Here is a 25145-nt window from a genome sequence, read left to right on the forward strand (position 1 = left end):
GGACATGCTGCCGGCTGAGCCGTGCGTTGAGCCAAGGGCGGAATCCGAACACCCTGAGGTGGCGGCAGCAGCCGCAGTACTCGGGCCAGCCAGACCAGTGGCCAAGGGAGCGTGCATGGCATCCGTTGAGCCAAGGCTGGTAGCGGTCGCGGTACTCACTGTAGCCGGAAGCATGACCAGGGGAGCGTGAATGGCATCCCTTGCTGGCTTAGTTGTCTATGGCGTCGTGGGGCAGAGATCCAGGGCATGGGAAGCCTGGACGGCGTTACCTAGCCGCAGGAGGTACCCAGGACGACGAGAATCCATGTCCAAGGCAGCGTGGACGGCATGCCTTGGCAGCTCGGAGATCAAGGTAGTCCCAGCTACGGCAGCCCGGCCAAGGGAAGCACTGATGGCGCTGACTCGCCGAAAGGACCCAGGACGATGATGTGCAGGAGGACGCAAGGCCTCCGCAGCACGGTTCTAAAGGCTGGAGCGCCTTAAGACCGGGCGTTCGTCGGCTGCGCCATTGTAATGAACGGAGACAGAGACACAGCACCCGTTCACTGGGCCGGCTGTTCTATTCTCTCCTCGTCGTCTTTCTCTACCAGCGCCCGCCTTGCGAGCGCTCGCGGCCAAGTTCATTTCGTCTTTACAATACATATATATAAAGCCGGTATATTCACGGACTCCCTATCTGTCGTTACATCGCTGATGTCATTCAAGAGTCACAAAAATGCTGTACTCACTGAGCTATATTCTCTCCTGTGCAAAGTATATACATCTGATCAGCACATCATAGTATCTTGGTTGCCTGGGCACAGGGGAATTGAGGGCAATATGCTTGCAGATGAAATTGCCACATCTAGTGCAACGAAAGCTGGCAACACTTCCATAGGTATCCCAGCCACAGACCTAAAGCCATTTTTGCGGAAACAACTTAGAAGACATTGGCAACCGATGTGCGACACTGAGACTTCCAATAAACTTCATCTAATCAAGCCACCCTTAGGAAATTTCCCACCAATTACAAAAATACGGCGAAATGAAGGCATTCTTGTAGCCTTAGGATAGGCCATACTTATGGCACACACTCTTATTTGTTGACGGGCAGCGAACCTCCTACCTGCTTTAAGTGTGGCGAGACACTTACCGTCCTCCACGTCTTGCTGGAATATCGGAAAGTGGAATCTGAAAGGAAAAAACACTTCCCTCTAGCCAACCGACAGCATATTCCATTTCATTCGGGAATGTTTCTTGGTACTGACACGTTTTTTCCCAGAAAATCAGTTTTTAACTTTTTACAGGATGTTGACGCAATTATTGGCCCACAAGTATCGTAGCACCGCCTCTTGTCCGAGGCTCCTGCTGCGATAGTAGTGCTTTGAAGCTAAACATTTCGACAGAATTACCTGTGTGGTTGGGGAAAATTTATTAGGACTTAGAAATTGACTCCAACCAAATAAGGTAATTTATTAGCCCAACGTTTCGGAGCCAATTCGGCTTCTTCTACAGGGGGTATTCTTCGGAGGTGGTGGTGTGTGGCTTTTAAAACGTATATAAATTATATCAAAGCCCTGAAAGGCATCTCCACCTACAAGACCCACCTAGACTTCACCCGGAAAGGCAAAGACGAATACACCGTTCCACGAAGTCTCCAGTTGCGCCAACCAATCAGCACAGCGGAAGGCCGGGACATCATCAACTAGGCTAAGCAAAGACTGGTGACAGCGCGGATACATGAGTGCCACACAGTGATCAGGAAGAAAGAAATCGACGCGTTCCTCGCCAGAAGACATCTCGAACACCAGGTACCCTATCTCTTTTCATCTGTTTATTCGTTTGCAAAGGCGATTGGGTCCTCAGATAAATAGAAACACCTCGAAACGCAGAAGAAAAAAACTATCTTCCTTAATCAAGCAAGCCGAGAAATCAGGAGTGTTGGACAGGCACACAGTAACGAATTTATCATCGAGGAAGCTCACAACAGAAGAGACTTCAATCCTGGCAAAAGGTCATAAATTCAACGCCACCACAGATAACCTCCCCCTGCCCAAGATTGTCGTCGCCTTCGAGAGCGGCATCCAGCAGCTGGACCCTAAAGTGCGGGAACCGGTCAGACTAAAAGCAAATCATAATAAGTTGCAATAACAACCGCAGAAGAGAAAGAAACTTCCGACCAAATAAGAGCGCTGAGATTACTGAAAGAAGATTGTAATCCTACCAGCGGACAAGGGCAACTCAACCGTCCTGTTGAACATGCAGGACTACGAGGAAAAGGCGCCCACACTACTTAACAGACAAGACTACGAAAAACTAAAAAAGGACCCCACCACAAGGACCCAATCAGTACTGAATACGCTGGTCAAAATATTCCGAAACCACCCTAATTCTCGAAATCTTTATCTAAAATTCATGTGCAGGAACGGGTCCGCACCAGACTTTTACGGCTTGCCAAAACTCCATAAACCCGGAATCCCCTTACGTCCAACCGTAGACTTTTCGTGCTGCCCACTTCGATCACTATCCACACACTTCCACCAGATTATATCTCCCCTCACCGGAAGGACAGCATCCCACGTGCGCAACCCTGAGAACTTCATCAAGCTCATATCAAATGTACGCCTCGAAGATGATGAATGCCTGGTCTCTTTTGATGTGATCTCTTCGTTCAATAGAGTTCAGTTAGCGATATCCGCAAGAGGGGATGCCCTGGAATGTGACGACACACTCGACGAGAGAACCCCGTTAAGTGTAGACGAGATCTGCCGCCTTCTCTAGCTATGCCTGTCAAATACCTACTTCACCTTCCGAGGCAGCTACTACAAGCAGGTGAAAGGAACTCCCATGGGGGCCTCAATTTCCATGACCATCGCTAACCTAACTATGGAGAATATCGAAGACAGAGCTCTGAATACTTTTTCCCCGAAGCCAAAAGTTTTCCTCTGGTAGGTGGATGATTGCTTCTGCATCGTGAAGGAGTCGAAAGTCGAAAACCTGCAGAGCCATTTAAGTTCCATAGACACTGACCGATATACAATTAACGTCTGAGCGCGAACAAAACGGATCGCAATCGTTCCTAGATGTACAAGTTATACGATCCGACGGCAATCTAAATTTTCAGTATACAGAAAACCAACCCACACAGGCCGCTACCTACAATTCACAACCGACCATCCGGCAAACCACAAGGCATCTGTCGTAAATCCTTTATTGAGAATAGCCAAAACTCATTGCACATTTGAATCAGATAAAAATAAAGAAAGGAGAACGGTTCTCAACGAACTTAAAAGGAATGGCTATACAACGGAATTCATTCGAAAAACCACCCGACAACAAAAAAGAAAAAAAAAAGAAAACTATGAGACCTCCAACCGTTGACTTCCCCCCGACCACAGAAACGAGTGTCCATCCCATACGTCAAAGGTACCAGCGAAGCTCTCAGCCGAATATTAAAAAAAGAAGGCCTCAAAGTCGCGCGCAAACCGAGGAACACTTTGAATATCCTCATTCCTAAACCAAAAGATCGTCCACCACAAGAAAAAGCTCAAGGCGTCGTCTATAAAATCAGCTGTGGCGACTGTCCGACGTCGTACATCGGGGAAACCAAAAATGTAAAGGAAAGAATCAGACAACATGAAAATGACGCCAGAACATTCAACCTAGGGTGCCTCGATGCCAGCGCCGCCTTTCAGGGTGGAGACAACCCCGATGGCGCCGCCATATTCAATCACACGAGCTCAGACTCAGCTACGCTAGCGTTCATAAATAGTGTTACTCGCGGCGCACTTCCAAGTGCTTTGCCTTGATGAGGATTTTTTTATCGGTATCGCATCTGCACATCTTTATAACCAATAGCGGTTAACTCGTCGAAGGTCGAAGACGTAAATGTATGGCGCCGGGAAAATGCCCCAAGTTGCCTAATTCAATCATATTTAATATGCCGTGTGTATGTTTGAAATACGCACTATATTTTGCGCTTCGATGCTTGGTATATAAGGTTTGCGATCCCCTGTGTGTAGAAGTTTTTCTTTTTCGCTGTTGTATTTTGGTTTACACGTCACGCCTCCTTTACCGTAGCCAGCCACTCGCGCACGGCGGTTAGTTTCCCTTGCGCTGCGCGTGCTCTTCGCGTTCGTTGCAATTATTTGACGATATCTACGCGCAATTTTGCGTTTTTTGCCCACAAAACTGTGCGCTGACAGGATTAAGCTGGTGAAAAAATAACTGCGATGTGAAAATAAGGTTTAGTTAGTGCTGTAGAGAAAAATGCAACGTAACTTGTCTGTGTCAATCTTGCGTAGTACACACAAGAAACCAAACGATGCACAAAATACATTTACTTAGTAATGTCTAGTACAGTCAATCATGAAAGAGATATGTACATGAAAAATTATATGGACTGTGTGGTGCCTGAAGGTTATGTTGAAAGACGAGATCACAATGATTTGCAAGGTAGGCTCGACACACACAAATCGGGATAGGGAGAGTTTTTTTTAAATTTATTTATTACATGGGGGGGGGGGGGGGGGGGTGCAAGTGAGTACATCAACCTTATTACGCAAAATATAAACCGAAAACAAGAATACAAACAAGAAAACGCAACCGCGGGTAATATTAATCAAGATATCCAGCCAGAATACATCAGCTACTATCGAATACGTCGCATCAGCCAAACACATCGATGGCGAGTACAGAACATTTTATAAATAACTATTAGAACACTGATAAGTACATTGAAAAAATAAACAACATTGCATACATATCGCGTACAAAAAGCGTAAATGAAACTAAGACAGTCAAATACAGATTAGCAATGTTTTTCACTTCGAAAATATCGTCCATGATGATGTAGGGCTGTTGACTTTAACAGACGGCGCCCATCCTGTCAATTTCCCTCGTACTGGTCCTCTTCAAAGTGTTTCTAAGTACAAGTAAAACAACAAAAGTGATTATTGATATGAGAAGTTGCCTTGTAAATACAGAGAACCCATTACAGTGCTTAAAAATTAATTTTTGCATAAGTAATGCTGTATTACCTCGCTTTACACGTTTCGAAGAAATGCACAGGCTACAACAGACACCATGCCAGAAAGCGCCGAAACATTTTGGTCCCATGATGCCCCTTAACTCTACTACACCTGGGCATACCGTGCACAGGTATTTAAAGACCGTCACAGTACCCACTACGATCGGGAATGAGCACGAATGAGCATCGGCTTACGAGCACCACGCTACAAATATATTCGTCTAAAAATCAGCTCTATAACGTAACAACCTGAGATCCGCAAGATATCTGCGGAGAAATCAGAGAAAATCACAATTCATCGCTTGCCACGTACACAACAGCCGCTCTCCCCAGAAGAAGCACTGCGTTCTTTAGTCCTAAGTAACCAGTAGCGAAAAAAGAAACTGAGGAAATAAAAAGAAACAAGAGACATACGATGTGTGCTTCCCGTGAAAAGGTAAAATAGGTGGTTTACATGACGATTTGTAGTTAATGTAAGACCATTTCGCGGCGAAGCATTTTCGTCAGTCCTTAAAAAAAGGGGACTACTCGCATAGACTGCGCCGATCAAAACGGCAAAAGCCTATGCGACGGGCGCTCGGAAACCATAGGCTACTCAGACAGCATCGGTGCAGTGCTTAGTTCGTGAGAGAACGTAGGTACGTGAGCGAGGATCAGAGAATACTTTCTTATTTAAATGAAAAACACGGTGCGATAGTCTAAAATTTCTTGCCACTTACCTCGCAAATGTAGGCGCTATCCGTTGCCTTCCAGTGATACTGCTTTACTTGGGCTTCCCATCTTTTCCTTCGCTCTGGGTCACGGGGGAAGCGTTAACAACCAAGCTCTTTACGCGTCGATCCGGTGCACTTGGGAACACAACAGCCTGTCATGTCGACTCGATGCACTTGACAAGCTTGTCATTCATGCGGCTGAACACTGTCCAGCAAGTAGAAGCGTCAGCGAAGCATCCGCGCGCACTGTGTCTCGAACTAAGCACCCGCACCAAGCACTCGCAACCGCTCGCTGTGATTCAAGATGGCGTCGCAGCGAGAAAGCGGCGGCGCGGGGGCGGTCAAAGGATGGCACCACCCTGAACGGTGGCGTTGGCATCGAGGCACCGTAATTCAACCGAATACGCAGTGCCGTCGCCGGACATTCCGAAGACGCCGACCACAATATTTCTTTCTAGGAAACCCAAATCCTTCAGACAGAGACAAACTGGTGATAAAGGCTACTATTGGAGTCATGGCACATTCGGAATACGGCGGGTAATATAAAACGCGTGAAGGCCATGCTTCCTTCTTTGTATGTCCATGACCTTGCAGACGCGACGAAGGAAAGAAAGGACCCCCCGCTCTATGTCACCAACACCAAAACATCTCGTCCCCCTTCCACCCCCCCCCCTCCCTCGCCCCTCGTCAACGGCATTCCCGCGAGTAAAGCCCCCAGCATCGGTCAACCCAGCCGACCAGCAACGCCGCAGCTTCCCCCCTCCCCCACCTACCACCTCTTTCGTCTGTCAAGAACAGGTTCGCTGCCAGTGTCTCCCCACCTTGCGCTCTCTCCCCCTTCCTCTCCTTTCTTGCAATGGACCTTTTAAAAGCGGCACACCGGCACCTCCGAAGAATACCCCCTGAAGAAGGAGCCGAATTGGCTCCAAAACGTCGGGCTAATAAATTTCCTTATTTGGTTGGAGTCAATCTCTAATGTTGAATTCCAATGGCAGATCGCGAGCGCTCGGCCAGATCACGAACGGAGCGCGTCGCTCCGACTCGGATCGCTCCCACCAGCTCGCACCAAATCTGCGAATGGAACGCATGCGCTCCCGCGGGGGCGCTTAGTACACGGAAATCAATTGAGAGGGCGCTGAGCTAGAGGTAAAATAGAGAGGAGAAGCAACAACTTGGTGGCGCGGCCCACCACACCGCTTCAAAGGAGATGCTTATAGCATCCATCCATTCATGTGCATCGTCCCAGCATTCTCCGGGTTTGTTTTCCTTCTGGTATTTCGCGCGAGCATCGCACGTGTTGGTGCCTTGGCGCGCTTGTAGCAATACTTCAAAAAAATGGATCACGCAGGCCGCTTTGCGTATAATGCCAGCCCAGCAGTGAGTGCCTTGGTGGATGCAATGGTTTCAGGAGTGCCGGAAACGCAAGGTATGTGTTCATTTTACGGTATATTTTGCGCTGAACCGATGTGAACACAAAGCAGCTGCGAACGCAGCATAGCCGCTGCAATTGTTTATTAGCAAAGGGACTTTAGTTTTCTCTGTAGACGTCGCGTGTATAGACTACAAGGCAGTTTTTGCTTAACTCAACATTCGTCATTCACGAATTACAGAGTTCGAATATGTGTGAAAAGTATGACATCGAAGCGACTGTTTCTATCCGTGTGCCGTCACGCGTTGAGCCAACAGTTGCATGCCGTCGCTCAGCACTGCCATCTTCTGCTCTACTGCCTACATTTTGCGAGACAGGGTATACTTTATCTAACAAGTCAGGGATAATGGAGGCTGCATTTAGTAAGCAGAAACTACAGTTACTGCAGAGAGCTCTATCACAGTATGTACCGTAAGCTGTCAGCTTTGACGCAGCTATTAGCCGTGTATATATGAAGTGTTTAATTGACTCGTGATAATGCTGTTGCGAAATTTAAATGATAATTGGACCTCAGACTGACTGATTTCAAAAATTATTCCGTTTCAGACGCTTGCTCGACGAATTCGGCCTCTCAGGTTGGAAAAACACCGAGTCAAGGTAAGAATATGCTCTTGCAGCAATAGGCACAATAACCACAAGCAATAATATGTGCCGGTTAATGAGGTGGAGTGCAGTATATTTCTAAAGACCTCTAGTGGCATTAAATTATGTAGATTACATTTCTCAGCATGCTTATACCGACCCGCCGTAGTTGCTTAGTAGCTATGGTGGTGGGCTCCTAAGCACGAGGTCGCGGGATCGAATCCCGGCCACGGCGGCCACATTTTTATGGGGCGAAATGGGGGGAAAAAAAACGTGTACTTAGATTTAGGGGGAACATTAAAGAACCCCAGGTTTCCCAAAATATTTGAGTCACCCACTATGCATCGATCGTAATCAGGTCGTGGTTTAGGCACGTAAAACCCCACAATCTCTATGCTTATGTCGATGCCAAGGAAAGATGGCTGTGGAGCATTTTACCACATGCACATGTTTATGCATATCTATTGCTTCGGAATTTTATTTGTAACCATGCTTCATACCCATTATTTTTTTCAGGACAATCGCAAGATGCGAGAAGTTGTACCCGCGGTAAGTTGGCGCTTTGATGAATCTTGCGCTGCTGTCTTTGAACTGCTATGCATTGGGAACTGTAATATACTACGAAACTAGGAGCTATACTATACTAGGAAATGTAGTTATACTGATTTGTGTTTTTCATGTTTGCAGGCCGTGGTTGTGACTGGACTGACGGAGAAACAAAATTACTTTTGGACTATTACGAACAATACTTTGGACGAGTGGGGCCCATGAAAAAATTTCGGAATAAAAAGGAAATGTGGGCACACATAGGTTTCAAGTTGAAAGAAACCCTTGGGGTGGTTAGGAATGAAGTCCAGTGCTGCACACGTTACAAGACGGTAATGAAAAGAAAAAAAACAGCAGTGGCCCATAACAGCAAATCGGGTAACTCCCCAACACCAGTGCCTTTCGAGGATGAGGTTGAAAAAATCCGCTGGCTTGATGACAGCCTGGAGCCGGCGGAGCTACGCGACAGTCATGGGGTTGTATCAAAAAAGGCGAGACACAGCCCCCCCTCCTCAACAGCTTCGCTGTTCTCTGAAGGTGGTTCGGACAGCTTTGCTGATGAACCTGCTAGTGTTGTGGAAGTGTCGCAGCCAAGTACATCACAAGGCTCTGCCGTAGAAAAACGGTTGAATGTCAAAACTTCACGAGTGTCAACCGCAAGATCCCAAGAAGTCAAACTGTTCTTTGAAGAGATGGAGCGCTTTCAAAAGTTAAAAGAAGAACAAAAAGCTGCTCGCGAAGAAGAAAGAAGGAGGCGCCATGAAGAAAAGAAAGAATACAGAGAAGAGCTGAGACAAGAAAAGGCTCAACGCCACGAACAGAAAATGGATCTACTCAAGCGCCTCTTGGGATTACCCGAGGTTAACGAATAGAACCCATGCGTCGGAGTGGTCGGGACATGTGCAGTGTTAATAAAATCATTTTTTTTCCTACGAACAAAGCTGTGTTACACAGCACACCGTGCTGCTCGTTCGTGTGTATTTAGTACAGTATTATAGTTCCAAGTTGGAAAAAGTGCACTATATGTTAAAGCAAGGGCCCGGGCCGGCTAAGCGATTGTTGACTCGGGCCCAGGCCTCTTTGGTCATTCCATCAATGTAATTTCTTCTTTGTAGAAGGCATGCCTAGAGGCACAGTAGTCTGCAATATTTTGTTGCTGCACAAAAATATGTATATTTTCGACAGCGGTCACTGATGTGCCAATCTGCACTGCCTGTGCGTGATCATTTTATTGGAAAAACAAAAATCGATAGATTTTCAGAAAGTTAGAGTAATTAAATACAGCGGTAGCAAATAAATTCTGGAGAGGTCATTCACAATTTCTTTGTGTGTTAAGGCATAGTGCAACTCTCTACTGGTTACCATTATTTGTTCAAGCAAGTTGAATATTCGGCCGTAGTTAATCACGCAATCAGTCCAAATAATTAAATTTAAACTTTCAGGTGTCCATTTTTCCTTAAGTTTGCCTACGCAGATGCTGCAATATTTCTCAACATTGGTGAAAGGGATATGAAAAGAAAATGGAATGCAGAAAATGTTATTGTTTCTGAATTTTCCTTTTGAATTATATTTTCACTAGTTAAGTGGCTCAACCCTCATGTTAGCCATGTACGTTTCTCTAGCACTAGGTGGGTTCCCTGCGACTTCACGTGAGCAAACAAGCAGATCATATTCCAATCCGACTGAAAAATTAGTTACGTTGTACATGCACTATGTATGTTTTTCTAGCACTAGGGGGTTCCCTGCGACTTCACGTGAGCAAACAAGCAGATCATATTCCAATCTGACTGGAAAATTAGCTACGTTGTACATGCACTGTACTGAAGCAAAAGTAGACAGAGTTCAAATTTGCATATTTTGCAAAACAAGGGATTCCTAAATTGTCAACTTAAAAACTGACACCATTATAATGAAGCCAAATAAAGCGATAAAAATGCCATGGTCCGTGTGACATTATGATTGCACATGATCATTAGCCTTGCGGATCACCGTTAAGTAGCCAACAAGACGGGACGCAAGGCAAGAGGCTGCTTTAATGCAGCTTGAAGACTGCCCAGCACCTGTTGATCCCATGACAGTATCTCCACAATAAATGATAATTCGACCTAGCTTCGTATAGGTTCAAGGGCCAATGGGTCGAACAGAACCCGGCCCGTGATGCATGGTACTTTCGTGCTCGAGCCGAGCCGAGAAACTGGCCCCTGCAGTGCTCTACTATATATCACCAAGAGCCATTACAATAATTTATTGCACTCCTTACACACCAGCCGTTTTCATGAGTTCTTTATTTATAGCACACCACTACTGCTTTCGCAGCACTGCTTCCAGCACCTTGCTCCTCTTTAGTTCTCCCAGTCTGCGCAGCAAAGTTTCTTCGGTTGTCTCGTCCGGGTCATCGGTGCATGATTGTGGGTGCCACAGGACATCTTGAGGTGTTGCATCATCATCGGGTTCATCTGGCTCCAAGTCACCACACTCAATGCATAAGTTATGCAGTATACAACAGGCAATAATAAACTTGTTGAGCCACTCTACAGTGCGGAGCTCAAGGTAAATTAGTTGCCGGAACCTTTTTTTTAGGTTGCTGAAACTATTTTCTATCAGCACCCTCGTTGCTGAAAACTTCTTGTTAAAATCTACGTGTGCCTTTGACAACGCCCCATAATCTCGGAAAGGCGTCAAAAGGTATGGCCTTAGGGGATAGGCCGCATCTCCAAGCAGGTGATATGCATTGTTGTCGCATAGTTTTGGCAGTTTCTTGGAAAGTGATGATAGCTTGAAGATTCGAGAATCATGAATTTTGCTCGAGCTTCCGATGCAGGTGTCAAGGAATCTTCTTTTGTAGTCACAGACTGCTTGAAGGGTTAATGAAAGGTAATGGTGCCGGTTGCAGTAGGTGGAAGAGACCTTGTTGTCTGGGCATTGTATTTTGATATAGGAGCCATCCAGACAGCCAACAACCCCAGGGATTCCAGACACCTGGTGGAAAGTGAAATAATGATGTAGTCACTGATACATGCAGAGATGCACTCTAGTACAAAACTATTAAAACAATCTGTAGCATAAATAGTTTTAAATATAGGTGAATACCAACCTTCTGAAATTCACTGGACAGTTTTTCCATATTTGAAGGAAATGTCACAACAGATGGACCCATGGTGAGGAGAAAATCAGCCACCCTTAGAAGGATTCTGTGCACAGAGCTCTCCGACAGATCAAAGCGGCTTGCCACCTCCCTCATGCTTGTTTTATTGGCTGCATACCTGCAAATATTTAGAAAAATAAGTGAATTTGAAGTGAAGAATAGAACGCCGGCGTGAATTACAATGCTTTTGCTATGCAACTTATTAAAGCAGAATGAATTTTCGCTCTTTTCACTCTTCTTTGCGAAGCTAAACATTCCAGTTGGTATAAACACCATGTATGCAGTTTCTGTAAACAGTAGCGGAGACATTGCAGGAATGGTATGCATGTTAACAATATTTCCGCCCTGTTTCAATGTACAAGCGATTACGCAATAACTGTGAAAAAAAAAACTATACGAAGAAAAAGTAAGTGGGGAAACAAACGCCAAGCGGTATTCGTCTGTAGCGTAAGCGGCCGGGACGCTTCGTTACAGCGGGACCATTGTTTCACGGGTACAACGCGGGTGGGATGCAGCCTAATCTACGTCCCGTCATGGTGACAGACTTGAACCGTAGATCATTGCACCCCGGCCGCCGCACAACACTAGTAAGCATATTCTCGACGAGAAGCAGCGCGTTTATGCCTCTGCTCCCGGGTTCGCCGGACGGCAACCTACGCGATCAGACAATAAACGCTTTTTTTTTCTATTAATAAACAGCGCGAGAAATGGGCACAAGCAAAGTACGTCAACATAAGTAAACTCACCATATGAAAGTCAGCACGTGAGTTTCTGCAGATTTTGCGGGCACTCCGCCGTGGTTACTTGACGGGCACGCAGGCGACGCAGCAAATCTTGCAATCAGCTGCTCCGCTACAGCTCGCGACAGACGGAAGTGCCTGCGGAACTAGAAGAGAACATAACATTGCACAAAAGGGCTTTTTTCACGCTAGTACCACCTTGGGCTGTACGGTACCTCGTCGTCCGAGTATCGCCGAACGACATCCTCGACGAACCCAATCACTTTAGGCCTCTTTGCAGGCAGGCGAAACATCACATCAAACGCCCGTTGACACACAGCAGCGTCACATTCACTGTCGGTGTCGGTAGAATCGTCACTGGACTTGGAACTTGTGTCCGAGTCGGAGCTGTCACTATTTAGTAGCATGAACAAAAGCGCACGGCGCGTCGCAGCATCCATGCCGTCCATGTTTTCCATGTCTACTGCCCGCGACCGGAAACAGGCGACCATGACAGGAAGCAGAGGCGGGTGAAGGAAATACGTCACGCGGACTTCCGGTGAAATCTGCCGATTTCGGCGGAGCAGATATTTTTGCTCCACAGAGCGATCCGGAATCGGCGGCTGGTCCCAATCTGCCATTGGAACACACAACTCACGCTCCCATTCTGCCATTGGAATAGACTTGCTCCGCACAGAGCAGAAATACTTGATCTGGATCTACCATTGGAATTCAACATAAGTTTTAGTAGTGCTTAAGAGAGCACCTGCCTCCAGGCTCTTGCACTTAAGGGCCTCGGTGAGGCTGTACTGCTACTGTATTTATACATTTTAGTATTTTACTCCGTCCGAGTATACATTTTTGGTTCACAGCACACCTCACGAGCCATTGTCATTTTTTATTATGTTTGCATGTTGGTACTGGTTTTAGGCCCCTATAAAGCCGCGTTTAATCTTCACAGTCAGCCACGTTACCCTTTGTTATTATTTCTATCATCGAGCACATAACACCATCGATGGCGCTCTTTAGCCATTACTGGCCCTTGCGCCATAAAACACCACATATCATCATTAGAAGAAAAACACCACTCCGCGATTAGAAAACCAAGCCCGCCTACTAAACTACCAAACTAATGCACTCATGAAACACAATGAAGAAACCAACCAGCCAAACTCGTTATTCTTCAAATTAAAGCACTTCCACAAGAACGGTGACACAATGCACCACGCAGAAATACACTGAGAACCACATGAACCTAGCTTGGGACGGTTTTCACCTAAACTGCAGCTGAATACGGCTAGTTTTCCAACACATTAATTGCTTGAATAAGCGCGACAATAGAACGCTCGGTAAATCTATCTAGGAAATGCACATCCACGAAGCCCGCCGACCCTGATGTTCCGAACAACACAACTGCAACTATTACCCCACGAACACTCGGAACACAGACAACGAAAAGTGAAACGAGCCACTGGACACACACTACTGCAAAACGAAAACCGACGCCAATCCAAAAAGACACAACCATTACGGACAACGCAAAATCCCCTGCGAAAGTGTTCACACAGACCCCCACACGCCGGCCTTCCCACGCACAGACTGAAACATAAAAGAACTGGAATTAAGTGAGGTTTGCAGGAAGAAACCTCCCAAACAGAAACACACCTCAGGCAGATATACCCGCGAAAATCCAAATAAATCATTGCCACTCAAAATCAATAAATCTTCTCTGCCACGAAGCCTCGAATTACTACATACTAGAAAACCTACCAAACATACTAGCTAAGCTTTCCATGTCAAAATGTGCACACACTCTACCAAGAACAACATAACCCCTAAAGAACTAACACTGAAGGTTATACCAGCTCCAGGCAGACTCCAAACACACGAGCATACAAACTGGCAATCAACATTAAAGAGTGCCGCACTCCGCTCGTGAATATCCTCAAGGAACACTGCGAAGAACAACTGGAAAGCTTTAGCCACAAACTTCAGAATACAGCCCTGACATCGGACGAGAGCAAACATTTAGAACATTACCACAAAACGCCAGGAAATCCGTTGAATATTGTGAGAAAACGCACGCTTTAATAAAAAAATTCAGAGCCCTTCCACTACAGTGAAAATGGAAGCCAGCGAAGCTGTGACTATGCTGGGTCTGCTGTAATATTGTTCCCACGATGAAAATGGGCGTATCGTCGTTGCGCATCACCCAACCGAACATGTCTATCACGAACATTCCGGTTGAGAAACCTGCGTTGAAACCGGGCCGTCACACCGGGGAAGTTGGCGCTGGCGTTGCCGAGGTGTGCACCACCGTTCTCGGGTTCCTGGAGGGCAAGACGACGCTGACGTTTGGCCTCAACATCGCGCTCCCGCAACTCGGGTTCCGCGGGTCTTTGCTGACGTTTCGCCTGGGGTTCGGAAGCGCTCACGCTAGAATCAGCACGTCGACGATGACCCCTTTTCCGAGCGTGTTCGCGGCGGCGTTGCTCAAACGCGTTAGGACAGGTCGTCAGTTGCGCATGAATGGCTCATACCCCTTAAGCAATGGCTCATACCCCCGTAAACGCGGCCTCCCCATTACGCAAGCAAGCGGGAACTCGATTCTAGAAACACCAGACGCTGAAGACGTTCGCTCCCCGTGAAAGCGCGCGGCCCTCGCGCGCTTTCCCTCTCACATACAGAATACGGCTAATGAGAGTTTTAGGGGCGAAGCTCCTTAAAGCGGCACCCGTTCGTCCCTCGTCGTAGTCGTAGTGCGTAACCAGTCTTACGCTTTGACCTGCAAGGTGGTGCCGGTGGGAGATTTCTCGTGTGCGTTGTTGAACAATAAAAAATTCGCAGCGTGCGCGTTAACTAAAAGCCGAATTCTTCTGTCTCTCATTCCCCATTAGCAGCCATTGGCATGTTCCAGTAGGAAACGTTAGTAGAAGTAGAAGTGTAAGTGTTAGCTAAAAGCCCACTTCTGCTGTCTCTCATTCCCAGTAGCAGCCATTGTTTACCTCCAAGGTAGTGCCTGGTGAGATTTTATGAATTGCTTAATAGATGGCGTTGTGTGTCCGTATATGTATGTATACCCATATATACATATATATGTATACGTATAGTATAACCGGAAGCCGACTTCCGCTTCCGGTTCCACTTCCGGTTCCGGTTCCGGAAGCCAGCTTCCGGCTTCCGGAGAACGCTTCCGGCGTTTTATGAAAAAAAAATTCCGAAAGTTGTGTCCGTAGCGCGGAATCAAACCAGGGACCCCTCGCTTCCGAACGCGCGGCGCTAACCACTACGCCACGAAGCGCACATAGACACACGCACCACGATGGCAATAAATACCTAACATTAACGAAAGACCGCGTTTCTAGCGCGTTTCTAACGCGTTTGTGCTAGCGCGTTACGGCCCGTGTAAGAAGCTGGTGTAAGACGCTGTGGCCTCTCCGCCTTACCGTCAACGCGTTTCGAACGCGCTGCCCAAGGCGGTGGCAAGTCAAGTTCAAGTCGAGGAGCGTTTATGAATACGAGGGGTATACTCTCACAGCAGTCATGTGATGGCGTCGGCAAACGCGGTGCACGTTCCGGCATGTGTAAATGGCTGCGTAAGACGCTGTGGCCGCTCCCCCTTACTAGAGAGTACTGCACGTTTCTAACGCGTTTGTGCTAGCGTCCCCTTAAGCGGGAGATCCGATGATTCCCTCCGGAGCTTCGCCCACTCATCATCATTCACCCCGTGGATATGCTGTGATTTTTTTTATTACAATAGCAATTATATGGACACTCCAAAGCGGATTTTTGCCGTCGGCGTCGTCTTCGCCGTCGCCGTGAGGTTCCATATGACGTCAACGGCGATGAAATCGTTGGCGCACTCCGGACGCTGTATGTGCGAGTGAAAGTGCGCGAGGGACGCGCACCTTCACGGGGAGCGAACGCACGTCGGAGAGCAAACGCGCGTTCTGCGCCGTGCTCCCTGAAGGGCTACAGAATTAAGCCTATCTTTCCTCCTTTACAGTCACCGTATATAAAGAACAAACTCGACTGCTTCCGTTGCGCGAACGGCCGTAAGGGGACGGGAGGGAGGGGACGTGATGTTTAGTTGCGGCACCAAATACGTATTTATATAAAAAAGTTGTCGCAGTTTCACCTGAAAGGCGAAGCATCAATTGCGATAGCAAATTTGTAGAGAGCTATACGGAGTAATGATAGTAGCTTTATCAGCTGTATAAACTTGGACATGCAGCAGCACCGGCAACACGCAAAACTGTTGTCGACGCCGTCGGCGTTTTGCCCGCGTTCGCACAAAATGCGTACGGCGTTGGTGACTGTTGCCGGAGCCTCTGATATAAATAGGCCCTTGGTGCCGCAGCTAAACGTTGCCTCCCTTCCCTCCCCCCCCCCCCCCCCCACGGCCTTTCGCGCGTCGGAAGAAGGCGCGTTTGCTCTACATATATGGTGATTGTAAAGGAGGAAAGAGACGCCTACTTCTGTAGCCCTTAAGGGAGCACGGAGCAGAACGCGCGTTTGTTCTCCACCGTGGGTTCACTCCCCGTGAAAGCGCGCGTCCCTCGCGCCTTTTCACTCGCACATACAGCGTTCGGCGGCGCGGCGAAGATTTCATCTCGATTGACGTCATACGGAACCTCACGGCGACGGCGACGACGACGGCGACGCCGACGGCAGAAATCTGCTTTGGAGTGTCCATATTGCTACACGCGTGTGGTATTTGGTTGTTTGAACGAGGCGGGCGCGCGGGCGCCTAGACGAAGAAGACGAACTGCTCTGGGCTCTCGAGCTATCGGCTGATCTGGCCAGCGCTGCATGCATCTATCATTTGTAAATATACTTGTAAATAGTCTCCTGTACTTAATCCTTCGTTCGCGTAACATTTTGGTGGAGCGTGCCGTTCCCCGTCCTCTTTGCTCTCTTTATTGCTATCGCAATAAAACGTAGCGAGGCGAGAAGGTGGGTAAGATTTCCGACGCTGCTCGACGAGTGTCCCATTCTGATCTCGTCTAAAACCTCCGAGCTGCCCCAGAGGCACGGTAACAGTCACCAACGCCACGCGCGTTCGGTGCGAACGCATGCAAAACGCCGACGGCGTCGACAACAGTTCTGCGCGTTGCTGGTGCTGCTGCATGTCAAAGTTTATGTAACCAGCTGATATATTACTATCCTTACTTCGTATAACTCTCTACTAATTTGCTATCGCAATTGATGCTTCGCCTCTCGGGTGAAACTGCTACAAATGTTTTTTTATACACACGGCCACGACCATCGGAGACTGAGCCTTAACAGCTTCGCTGTAAAAATTCCAATGGGAAAGTTGCAGAGCGGTTTGCCAAACGTCCTAATAATCAGTTTCTGTTTTTCTATCTATTAGGCATTAGTGTTTTTCAGCTTACTGTGGACGCCCACGAAATACAAAAAAAAAGTTGGCCGCATATCTGCTTGCTTCGCTGCAAATGACATCGAAAGACGATAGTCTTCTGCCACCCCTGATAAGTAACACCCTCTCTTGTCCACCCTCCCACCCCTCACGCTCTTCCCCTCCCCTCTCACTCCTCCCATGATGGATGCAATGGAGATTTTGCTGAATTCAATTCAAATTTACCGCGTTCGCCCTGCTCTCGCGCCATCTGTTGGGACCGTTTATTACCGTTGACTTAAAGCCGGCTGCAGAGCCGCGGCTTCAGTCGGCTTCTTTTAACGCGTAGCGTTTCCTACACCATTTCTAACGCATTCGACGCCATTTCTAACGCATTGATTTTTCATTTACTAACGCAAAAACCAGTACAATATGTATTCCTAATTAAATGAACGCTACGGATTACGGTGATGTGCCTCAAAACTCTGTACTGCTAAATTAGCCATCCTATACTCCGTTTCATACATCAGGCAGGTGCAACGCTGTAAAAGCTGCGCAAGAAGTACGGCCATTAAAATGTATTACTCCGCGCGTTCCGTTTATGCAGCGGTCTATGCTTCGCTGCGCGCCAGCGGCGTTTGCTCGCGCGAGCTTGCACGTGAGGCTGCAGCGACGGGCTGCAAATAAAACGCGCATAGCATGGCATTTTCAGCGCAGCTTAAGAAACTAGGGTCTTTAGAGTTACGTATCTATGTATTTTCTATTAAAGGAACACACCTCCTAATACTTACCTAGTGATGTTGCGCCTCAGATATGCGTAATATTTACTTTGTGATCGATAACGTTCACAAGTATGAACAGCCGTACCAGTTTAAGTAGTGTGGGCGGTAAGCAAGAGGTCGAATTTTGGCCGGGTGGCTGAATCGGGTGACAGACAAATAGACAGACAGACAGACCAAATTTTCAGCGTTTAAGTTCCCCAAGAAAGACTATCGTCTTTAAAAGAAAACACTACGTGACATGTCCGCTTGCGTGTCGGGATTGCAGTGCTCCCAAGCGTTCCGCGTACGAACAATCATAGGTGCGCTGCCGCTTGCAAAGCGACAGGACCGTGAAGGAAGCGTTGGCTGCTCGATTTAAGCTAGCAACCGTTATTGTTTGCGCTGCGTAAACGACTAACAGACGTGGTGGTGGTGGTAGTTCGAGACAGCGATAAACAGACTATCGTGCATCGGCTGTTAAACCGTGAGCAACTTCGTGATGCCTTTTTCCAACGAGGAAAACGCAGACATGATCCTTGCCCTAGGAGCTGCAGGCGGACGGAGACGGCAGGCTGCAAGAGTATTTCGAAGCTGGCACCCGGGTACGCGACCGAGCCCGATGACAATACACTTACACGAGTCGCTGAAGCAAACCGGTAGTTTCACAAGAAAGAGGTAGAGAGCTTCAGTCATAAATTGTGAGGTTCGTTCCAGCGTTTTGTCTGTCGTGGCGGCTAATCCACACGTTAGCACGTGTAGCGTGAGCGCACAGCTCGGTGTGTCCAACTCAACTGCATGGAAAATTTTTAATACAGCTGGACTGCACCCCTATCATCAGCAGTGCCTGGAGTCAAGGGACCTTCAAAGGAGACTCGACTTCGTGAATTGGATTTTGATTCAGGAGGAGCAGGATTCGGACGTTCTCACCGAAGTACTCTGGACAGACGAGGCGAACTTTTCCTGAAATTCCCCAAGTAAAAATCCACAACGCACACTATTGGAGTGAGCAAAATACCCACTGGCTAGGAAGATCACGCCACCAATATCAGTGGTGTTTAACGTTCGGTGCAGAATATATGACAGCCCAATCATTGGCCCAGTGTTCTTTACCAACACTCTGACCGGCAAGAGGTATGCGGGCCTCAAAGGGCCGGTTGAAGACTTTTGCTGTAACATGCCACTAGCCCGGCTTGGCGCGATGTCGTATTATGCACGATGGGGCCCCAGCCCACAGCGGCAGTCAAGCACGAGCATGGCTTGATGTTACCTTCCCAGTGCATCAGATAGGGAGAAATAGGCCTGTTCTGTGGCCGCCTGACCTCAACCCTCTTGAGTTTTTCTTGTGGGGCTATATTAAGGATCAAGTATACACGACGGAACCAACGACTCCAGAAGCCTTACAGTAGAAGATAACTGAAGTCAACCGCAGCATTTCATCTAGGGTATTAAAGGCAGCCACAGCAAGGCTTGTCAGAAGATCCCAGTGTGCACTATGCCCTGACATCAAGTATAATGATCTAAGTGGTGATTGTCATTTCCTTCTACTCAGCGGATTCTATGCATAGTCACATTCGAGGCGAGCAGTCACCGCTCACCTAGGTAGTTCCTTCTTCCTGTTTATCTTCCTAAAATTCTAGCCAAGCATGTGTGGGTGCAAGAACTAAAGATGCAGGTCCAAGTATGTTACGTGGCCACAGAGGAGTAAAAACGTTAGGAGAGAGCATTGCGTACCACGATTAAAGCCAAACGTATTTCTCCAACACTTCATTGTCACGTCATATCGCGCAGTAGGCTCTCGGTTTCCCGCTCTAGGCTGAACTGCTGCAGGGCAGCCAAATAAATGCACACCGTATAAAATCTTCTCTTAACCAACTCTCTCCGTCAAGACGCCATGTCTCAGGGGTCGCGTGGTGGGCCAGTACTGCAAGAGAGAAAGCATAGGGAACGAACGGGAAGCAAGCAATCTGAACACGGAGTGTTCAGTTCACTTGCCTAGGCTGGTTGCCTGATACAAGTCTCTGTCCTAGTTTATATCCTTCCTCTATTACCCACTTCTATTCCTGGTCCCGCATTGTGTCCTGCTGCTTGATTGTAATTTGAAAAACTTCGAAGTAGATGCGCTTTGTAGTAACATGACTTTTATAATAACGAATATTACCCGCTTAAAAACACGCCGGGCAGGAAATAACAAACGGCCGGTACTTGACCACCATACAAGGGCGACTTTTTTGTCCAACTTTCATCACATATTATTATCGGGTAGAATGAACGTTATGTATTATGTTGGGCGCGATATTCCTTCTCTTCTGCGCACCGTCCGAATGTCGAGAAGTTCTGCAATTTCCTGTTTCCGCGGCAGGCCAGTTCTGCACCGCTGAATCACCGCCCTGCCAGTGCCGGTTTTCTTTTCCAGGCGTGGACTAATGGAATGAAATGGTGGCATCGTTATTTTCGCTTCCCATGATTTTTCTTTGCTTGCCTTTCTTGCTCGGTAGCGAAGCGAGCGCTGAGAAATGCAGCAGCGGAATAATTTTTGCTCCTATTTGAGCACTTGTGTTCGCGCCAGTTCATTTCCGCCAGATAAGGGAGAGTAAGGGACGAATGGAATCGAAATGAAAGCACTGAATAGTGGGAGCAAAGCTGCGAGCAATGCAAGGTGTACGATCGACCCAGAGCTGTACACAGGAGCTTCATTCAAGTACTACACAGAGAGCGAGGTGCCTAAAGGGCGGTATCTCCTAACAGCACCACGCTTTACTTTAAATATCAAGACTCACGGTGGGAATCATAAACTGCATGAACAGTGTGAATGGCAAGGAATAAAATAGTCATTGTGCGAGGAAGGGACACATCGCCACACCGAGGAACGGAGCTCAAACAAAAGCCCCTCGCGAATATCTAATTCTGCGCGGAACGTGCATCAACACGGCTTTGTTCGGTTTTTCTTTTTTCTGTTCCCTATATCCTGCCAAGTCCTTCGTCTACGTACGCACGGCATCGCAAAGTCCACTACGTCGTTATAATATCGTTGATCCTCTTTGAAGAACGGTATCCTAGATAACGCTGCGTCCATGTCGAAGCGGAACTGTATTCTTCCTGTACTTAAACCTAATAATAGACTAAATTTGTGATTATATTTACTTTAGAGGCACCTACATGTGCCACATTGAAGGCTTGCTATAAATTGAAATTTTGGCCCAGATCAATAAATTGCTACGCAAAAACATTTTGATGTCATCGCTCGGGAACAGCTGTTCAAACGAAAACGATCGAAAGCTGAGCTAGTTGGTAAGAATTGATAATTCAAAAAAGATGAGGCGTGCAGACACAGACACAAGAGAAAAGAAATGGACAACACAAACGCCGTTTCTGTTGTCCACTTCTCTTCCCTTGTGTCCGTGTCTGCACGCCTTACCTTTCTTGCATTATGTTCAAAGAACAGTTCCACATTTTGTTTTTACAGAACTGCCTGTCATTTTGCTTCTTCCTGTCTGTCGCTGTATTTCTCTTGCGGCAGCATCAGTCTTTATTTTCGTCTGATATAAAAGTTTTGCTGGCTTTGGGTATTATGCGAATGATGAAACCGTGACAAGGACAGCTTTTATATGTCGCATTTAATCATGAATGGCTTCCCGAGTGCTATATCAATCCCTAATGGCGGGGAACACCTCAATTCACAGGCAAACTAAAAAAAGAGTCGCAGTTTCGACCGAGAGGCGAAGCATCAATTGCGATAGCAAATTAGTAGAGAGCTTACGGAGTAATGAGAGTAGTTTTATCGGCTGCATCAACTTGGACACATTCGCTGACTAATTGAATTAACAAGCATGGTGTCAACGCGCACAAGCAAACGTGAACACACTCGATGACCGCAGACAACCACTGTCAAAACGCTGTCAAACGCAAGCGCTGGCAGCAGTGAGCGAAGGTTCGTGCCGTCTATAGGCCGTTTCACATGGCGCGATTTTCACACAGCGACACAGCGAATTCCATCGCTCAGCGACCGCCGCGACGTCGCAGGCGCTCCGCGACGGGATTCCAACATGTTGGAATCCCGTCGCTTGAGTCGCAGCGATCGGCGCGATGTGGGCGGAGCAACTTGACGTAACAGCAAGCGCCGTCGATATAGGCACTTTTCTGTTTTACCGCGTGTTGGAAGCTCAGCGGAGCAATGTCGCGCACCAGTTTCAATGATGTTTTAACAAAGCGTACCCACCAGCGCCTGTGGCTCAGGAGCTTCATGAAGAATTTTTGTTTTCTCCAGCTCGCACACTTCATTTAAAAAGAGAAGCTGCATGCTATCCAGGTCGGAAGCTGACGCCGCCTTCAACATACGGCACGTACCCTCACGATCGTCGCCGTCGTCAACGTCTTCTTTGCTACAAACCATGCCAGGCACTTGCACACTTAATAGTAGCTACTTCTTTTGGAGAGGCAAATACTCCTCCAGGAGAAGAGTTGTGGCTTCCATCGTACCGCAACAACACAACTAGAGCGTACAAAACAAAACCACCCCACCACGCCGCATGCGGTTTGTGCAGCATGTTCACTAGCCGCAACTGCGGACTAAGCGATCGCAGTCTCAACGCGTTTAAAGGCTCAAAAATTGTGTAATATTCTATTTTCAAAAAATAACATGAAATTGTAATATTTGACTAGTTTCAATGTTGTTTTCATTTAACGATGAAGGCATGGATACTTTGTGAGCAGGGAGCAACCTTGGGCGTCGCTGCGACGGAAATCGCGCGGTCAAAGACTCATGATGAAAGCTGCCAACGAAAATCGCTCTGCGACGTGCGCGACAGAACGATTTTTTTCGCCCCAATCGCGCCATGTGAAACGGCCTTATCGCTTCAACGGAGACTGAGCGGCGAAAGCACATCGCATACAAAGGTAAGAGCCCCGGATTTCGCCTGGAAGATACAGTGCGCGCGACAGCCCGCCGACGCGCAAAGTACAAGTACGCAGTTGGTGGCAGAGTAGAAGCCGCGCAACCTCTCTCTCCCGCGCGGCCTTCGCGCTTTCCTCATTTCGCGTGGGAGTGTGAATCGCCAATTCCCCTTGCGCCCGGGCGAAAGATACGCATTTGGTACCACAGCTAAACGTCGCCTCCCCTCCCTCCCTCCCGTCCCCCCACAGGCTTTCGCCCAACGGGAGACGTCGCGTTTGATCTCCGCCGTGCGTTCGCTCTCCGTGAAAGCGCGCGTCCTTCGCGCGCTTTCACTCGCACAAACCGCATACTGTGCGCGGCCACGATATTGTCGCCCTTGGACTTTATACGGAAACCCGAGGCGATTGCGACGACGACCACGAGGGCGATGCCGCCGGCAGAAATCCACTTGGAGTGTCCACATAATTGCTATGACAATAAAAATCACCGCCCAAGCACTCCGCACAGATGGTTAACCAGTGGAGCTGAAACGAGCGGTGCCGGTGTTTTTGACTGGGCTAATCCTGACGGTTCATTAAAGTATTTCTGAATTATTGATTACGTTATTGTGTTTCTTAATGAGGTTACACACACGTTCAGCTGCAATGGAGAGAACGATGTCACTGACGGTATGCTCGCTGTCCGCCGTTGTCGATTGCGTTCGATGTCTCGAGTTTCCTCGCAGGGGGGTTATTAGCAATCACCCGCCATTCATGTCATCCAAATGAATGTATGATGTGTGCAATTTTAATTCCGACTAAGCGTAATGAATTCTTCGGGCTCTCCTGCTCTATATATAACAGATGATCTCCGTCGTTTGCCTTTGCGGTGATGTGCATGCAGCTGTTCGTATTCTACACAGCTTGATGCAGCACGGCGGATACGTGCTTGCCCGTCAAGGCATTCTTGGCTTTGAGAACTAGCTTCTCCCCCCTGATAAAGGTGCGCATTCCACGCAGTCCCAATAACGCGGGTTTTATGCACTGAGATTTAAAAGCGGAGTTGTTTAAGCCGGGCGTAATGTGTCTGCTGAATCCAGAAATGTGGGCCGATCCTGGCGGCAGTGCAGAAAGGGTCCAAGCACAATGGCACATACCCCTGCCAACTAGCGAAGCTGAGCCTGGCTAAGTCTAGATAAGCAGGGTTGGGAATACGTAAGCTTAGTCAGTCTTCGATAGCAATTGATAGCCAATTATTAGCTAATCGATAATCGATCAATTATCAATAAATCCAGGAAAATGCTGGGGAGGACTTGGTATAGTGCTTAGCCTAGCCCAAATACGTGGCTAATACCTTGCGATAGATAATCGATAGCCAATCACTAGCGAATCGATAGTCGACAAATAATCGATAAATTCTGGGAAACGCTGGGAATGACTTGGTACTGCTTAGCTTAGCCTAAATACGTGGCCAATAGCTTGCGATAGCCAATCGATAGGCAATCAATAGCTAATCAATTATCGATCAATAAAACAATTATTCCGAAAAATGCTTTGGATGACTTGGTAGTGCTTAGCCTAGCCCAAAAGCCAAAACAAGCTAGGTGCCCATCAGCTCCGCTGTCTCTAGCATTTCGCCACCAGTGCAAGCTACGCTAGTTTTTTTTTTTTTCTTTTTTTTTACTCACGCTTTCTCAACTACGTGACTACGTGATCGCTCGACCACGCAAACGTCCACCACGCGACCCACTCGATACACGCGGCCGCAGATTACAGTCTCTCGGATCGGCTCAGATAATTAATTACACTATCTGCGGGATCGGCACAGTAAAGATCGACAAACAAGCTACGACAAACCACGAAGAGGTAGACAAAGAAATGGTTACTTAAAAAACCTTGCATTCGGTCGCGCAACGCTTGAAACAGCGAAGCTGGGGGATCGTAGCCCAGCATTTTCCGAAAGTGTGCGCAAACTTGTCAGCTTATTACTCATGATGATAATTTTTTTTCGCGC

The 25145-nt window shown here is 47.6% G+C and overlaps 2 protein-coding genes across 2 annotated transcripts; one reads left to right on the plus strand and one right to left on the minus strand.

Moving 5' to 3' along the window:
- Window positions 1-7056: 7056 nt before the first annotated feature.
- Window positions 7057-9166, plus strand: LOC125946179 (uncharacterized). Its single transcript, XM_049668684.1, has 4 exons — window positions 7057-7147; window positions 7697-7747; window positions 8249-8281; window positions 8420-9166. Exons 1-4 carry the CDS (start codon window positions 7057-7059, stop codon window positions 9148-9150), a joined length of 906 nt encoding a protein of 301 aa, XP_049524641.1. The 3' UTR covers window positions 9151-9166.
- A 10-nt stretch (window positions 9167-9176) lies between these two features.
- LOC119455283 (putative nuclease HARBI1) lies at window positions 9177-12883 on the minus strand. Its single transcript, XM_037716683.2, has 4 exons — window positions 12379-12883; window positions 12170-12309; window positions 11373-11541; window positions 9177-11257 (listed from the first exon to the last, which is right to left on the minus strand). Exons 1-4 carry the CDS (start codon window positions 12814-12816, stop codon window positions 10580-10582), a joined length of 1425 nt encoding a protein of 474 aa, XP_037572611.2. The 5' UTR covers window positions 12817-12883; the 3' UTR covers window positions 9177-10579.
- Window positions 12884-25145: the final 12262 nt, after the last annotated feature.

The sequence above is a fragment of the Dermacentor silvarum genome, chromosome 6, assembly GCF_013339745.2.
Source record: "Dermacentor silvarum isolate Dsil-2018 chromosome 6, BIME_Dsil_1.4, whole genome shotgun sequence".
In the NCBI taxonomy this organism is placed as follows: domain Eukaryota; kingdom Metazoa; phylum Arthropoda; class Arachnida; order Ixodida; family Ixodidae; genus Dermacentor; species Dermacentor silvarum.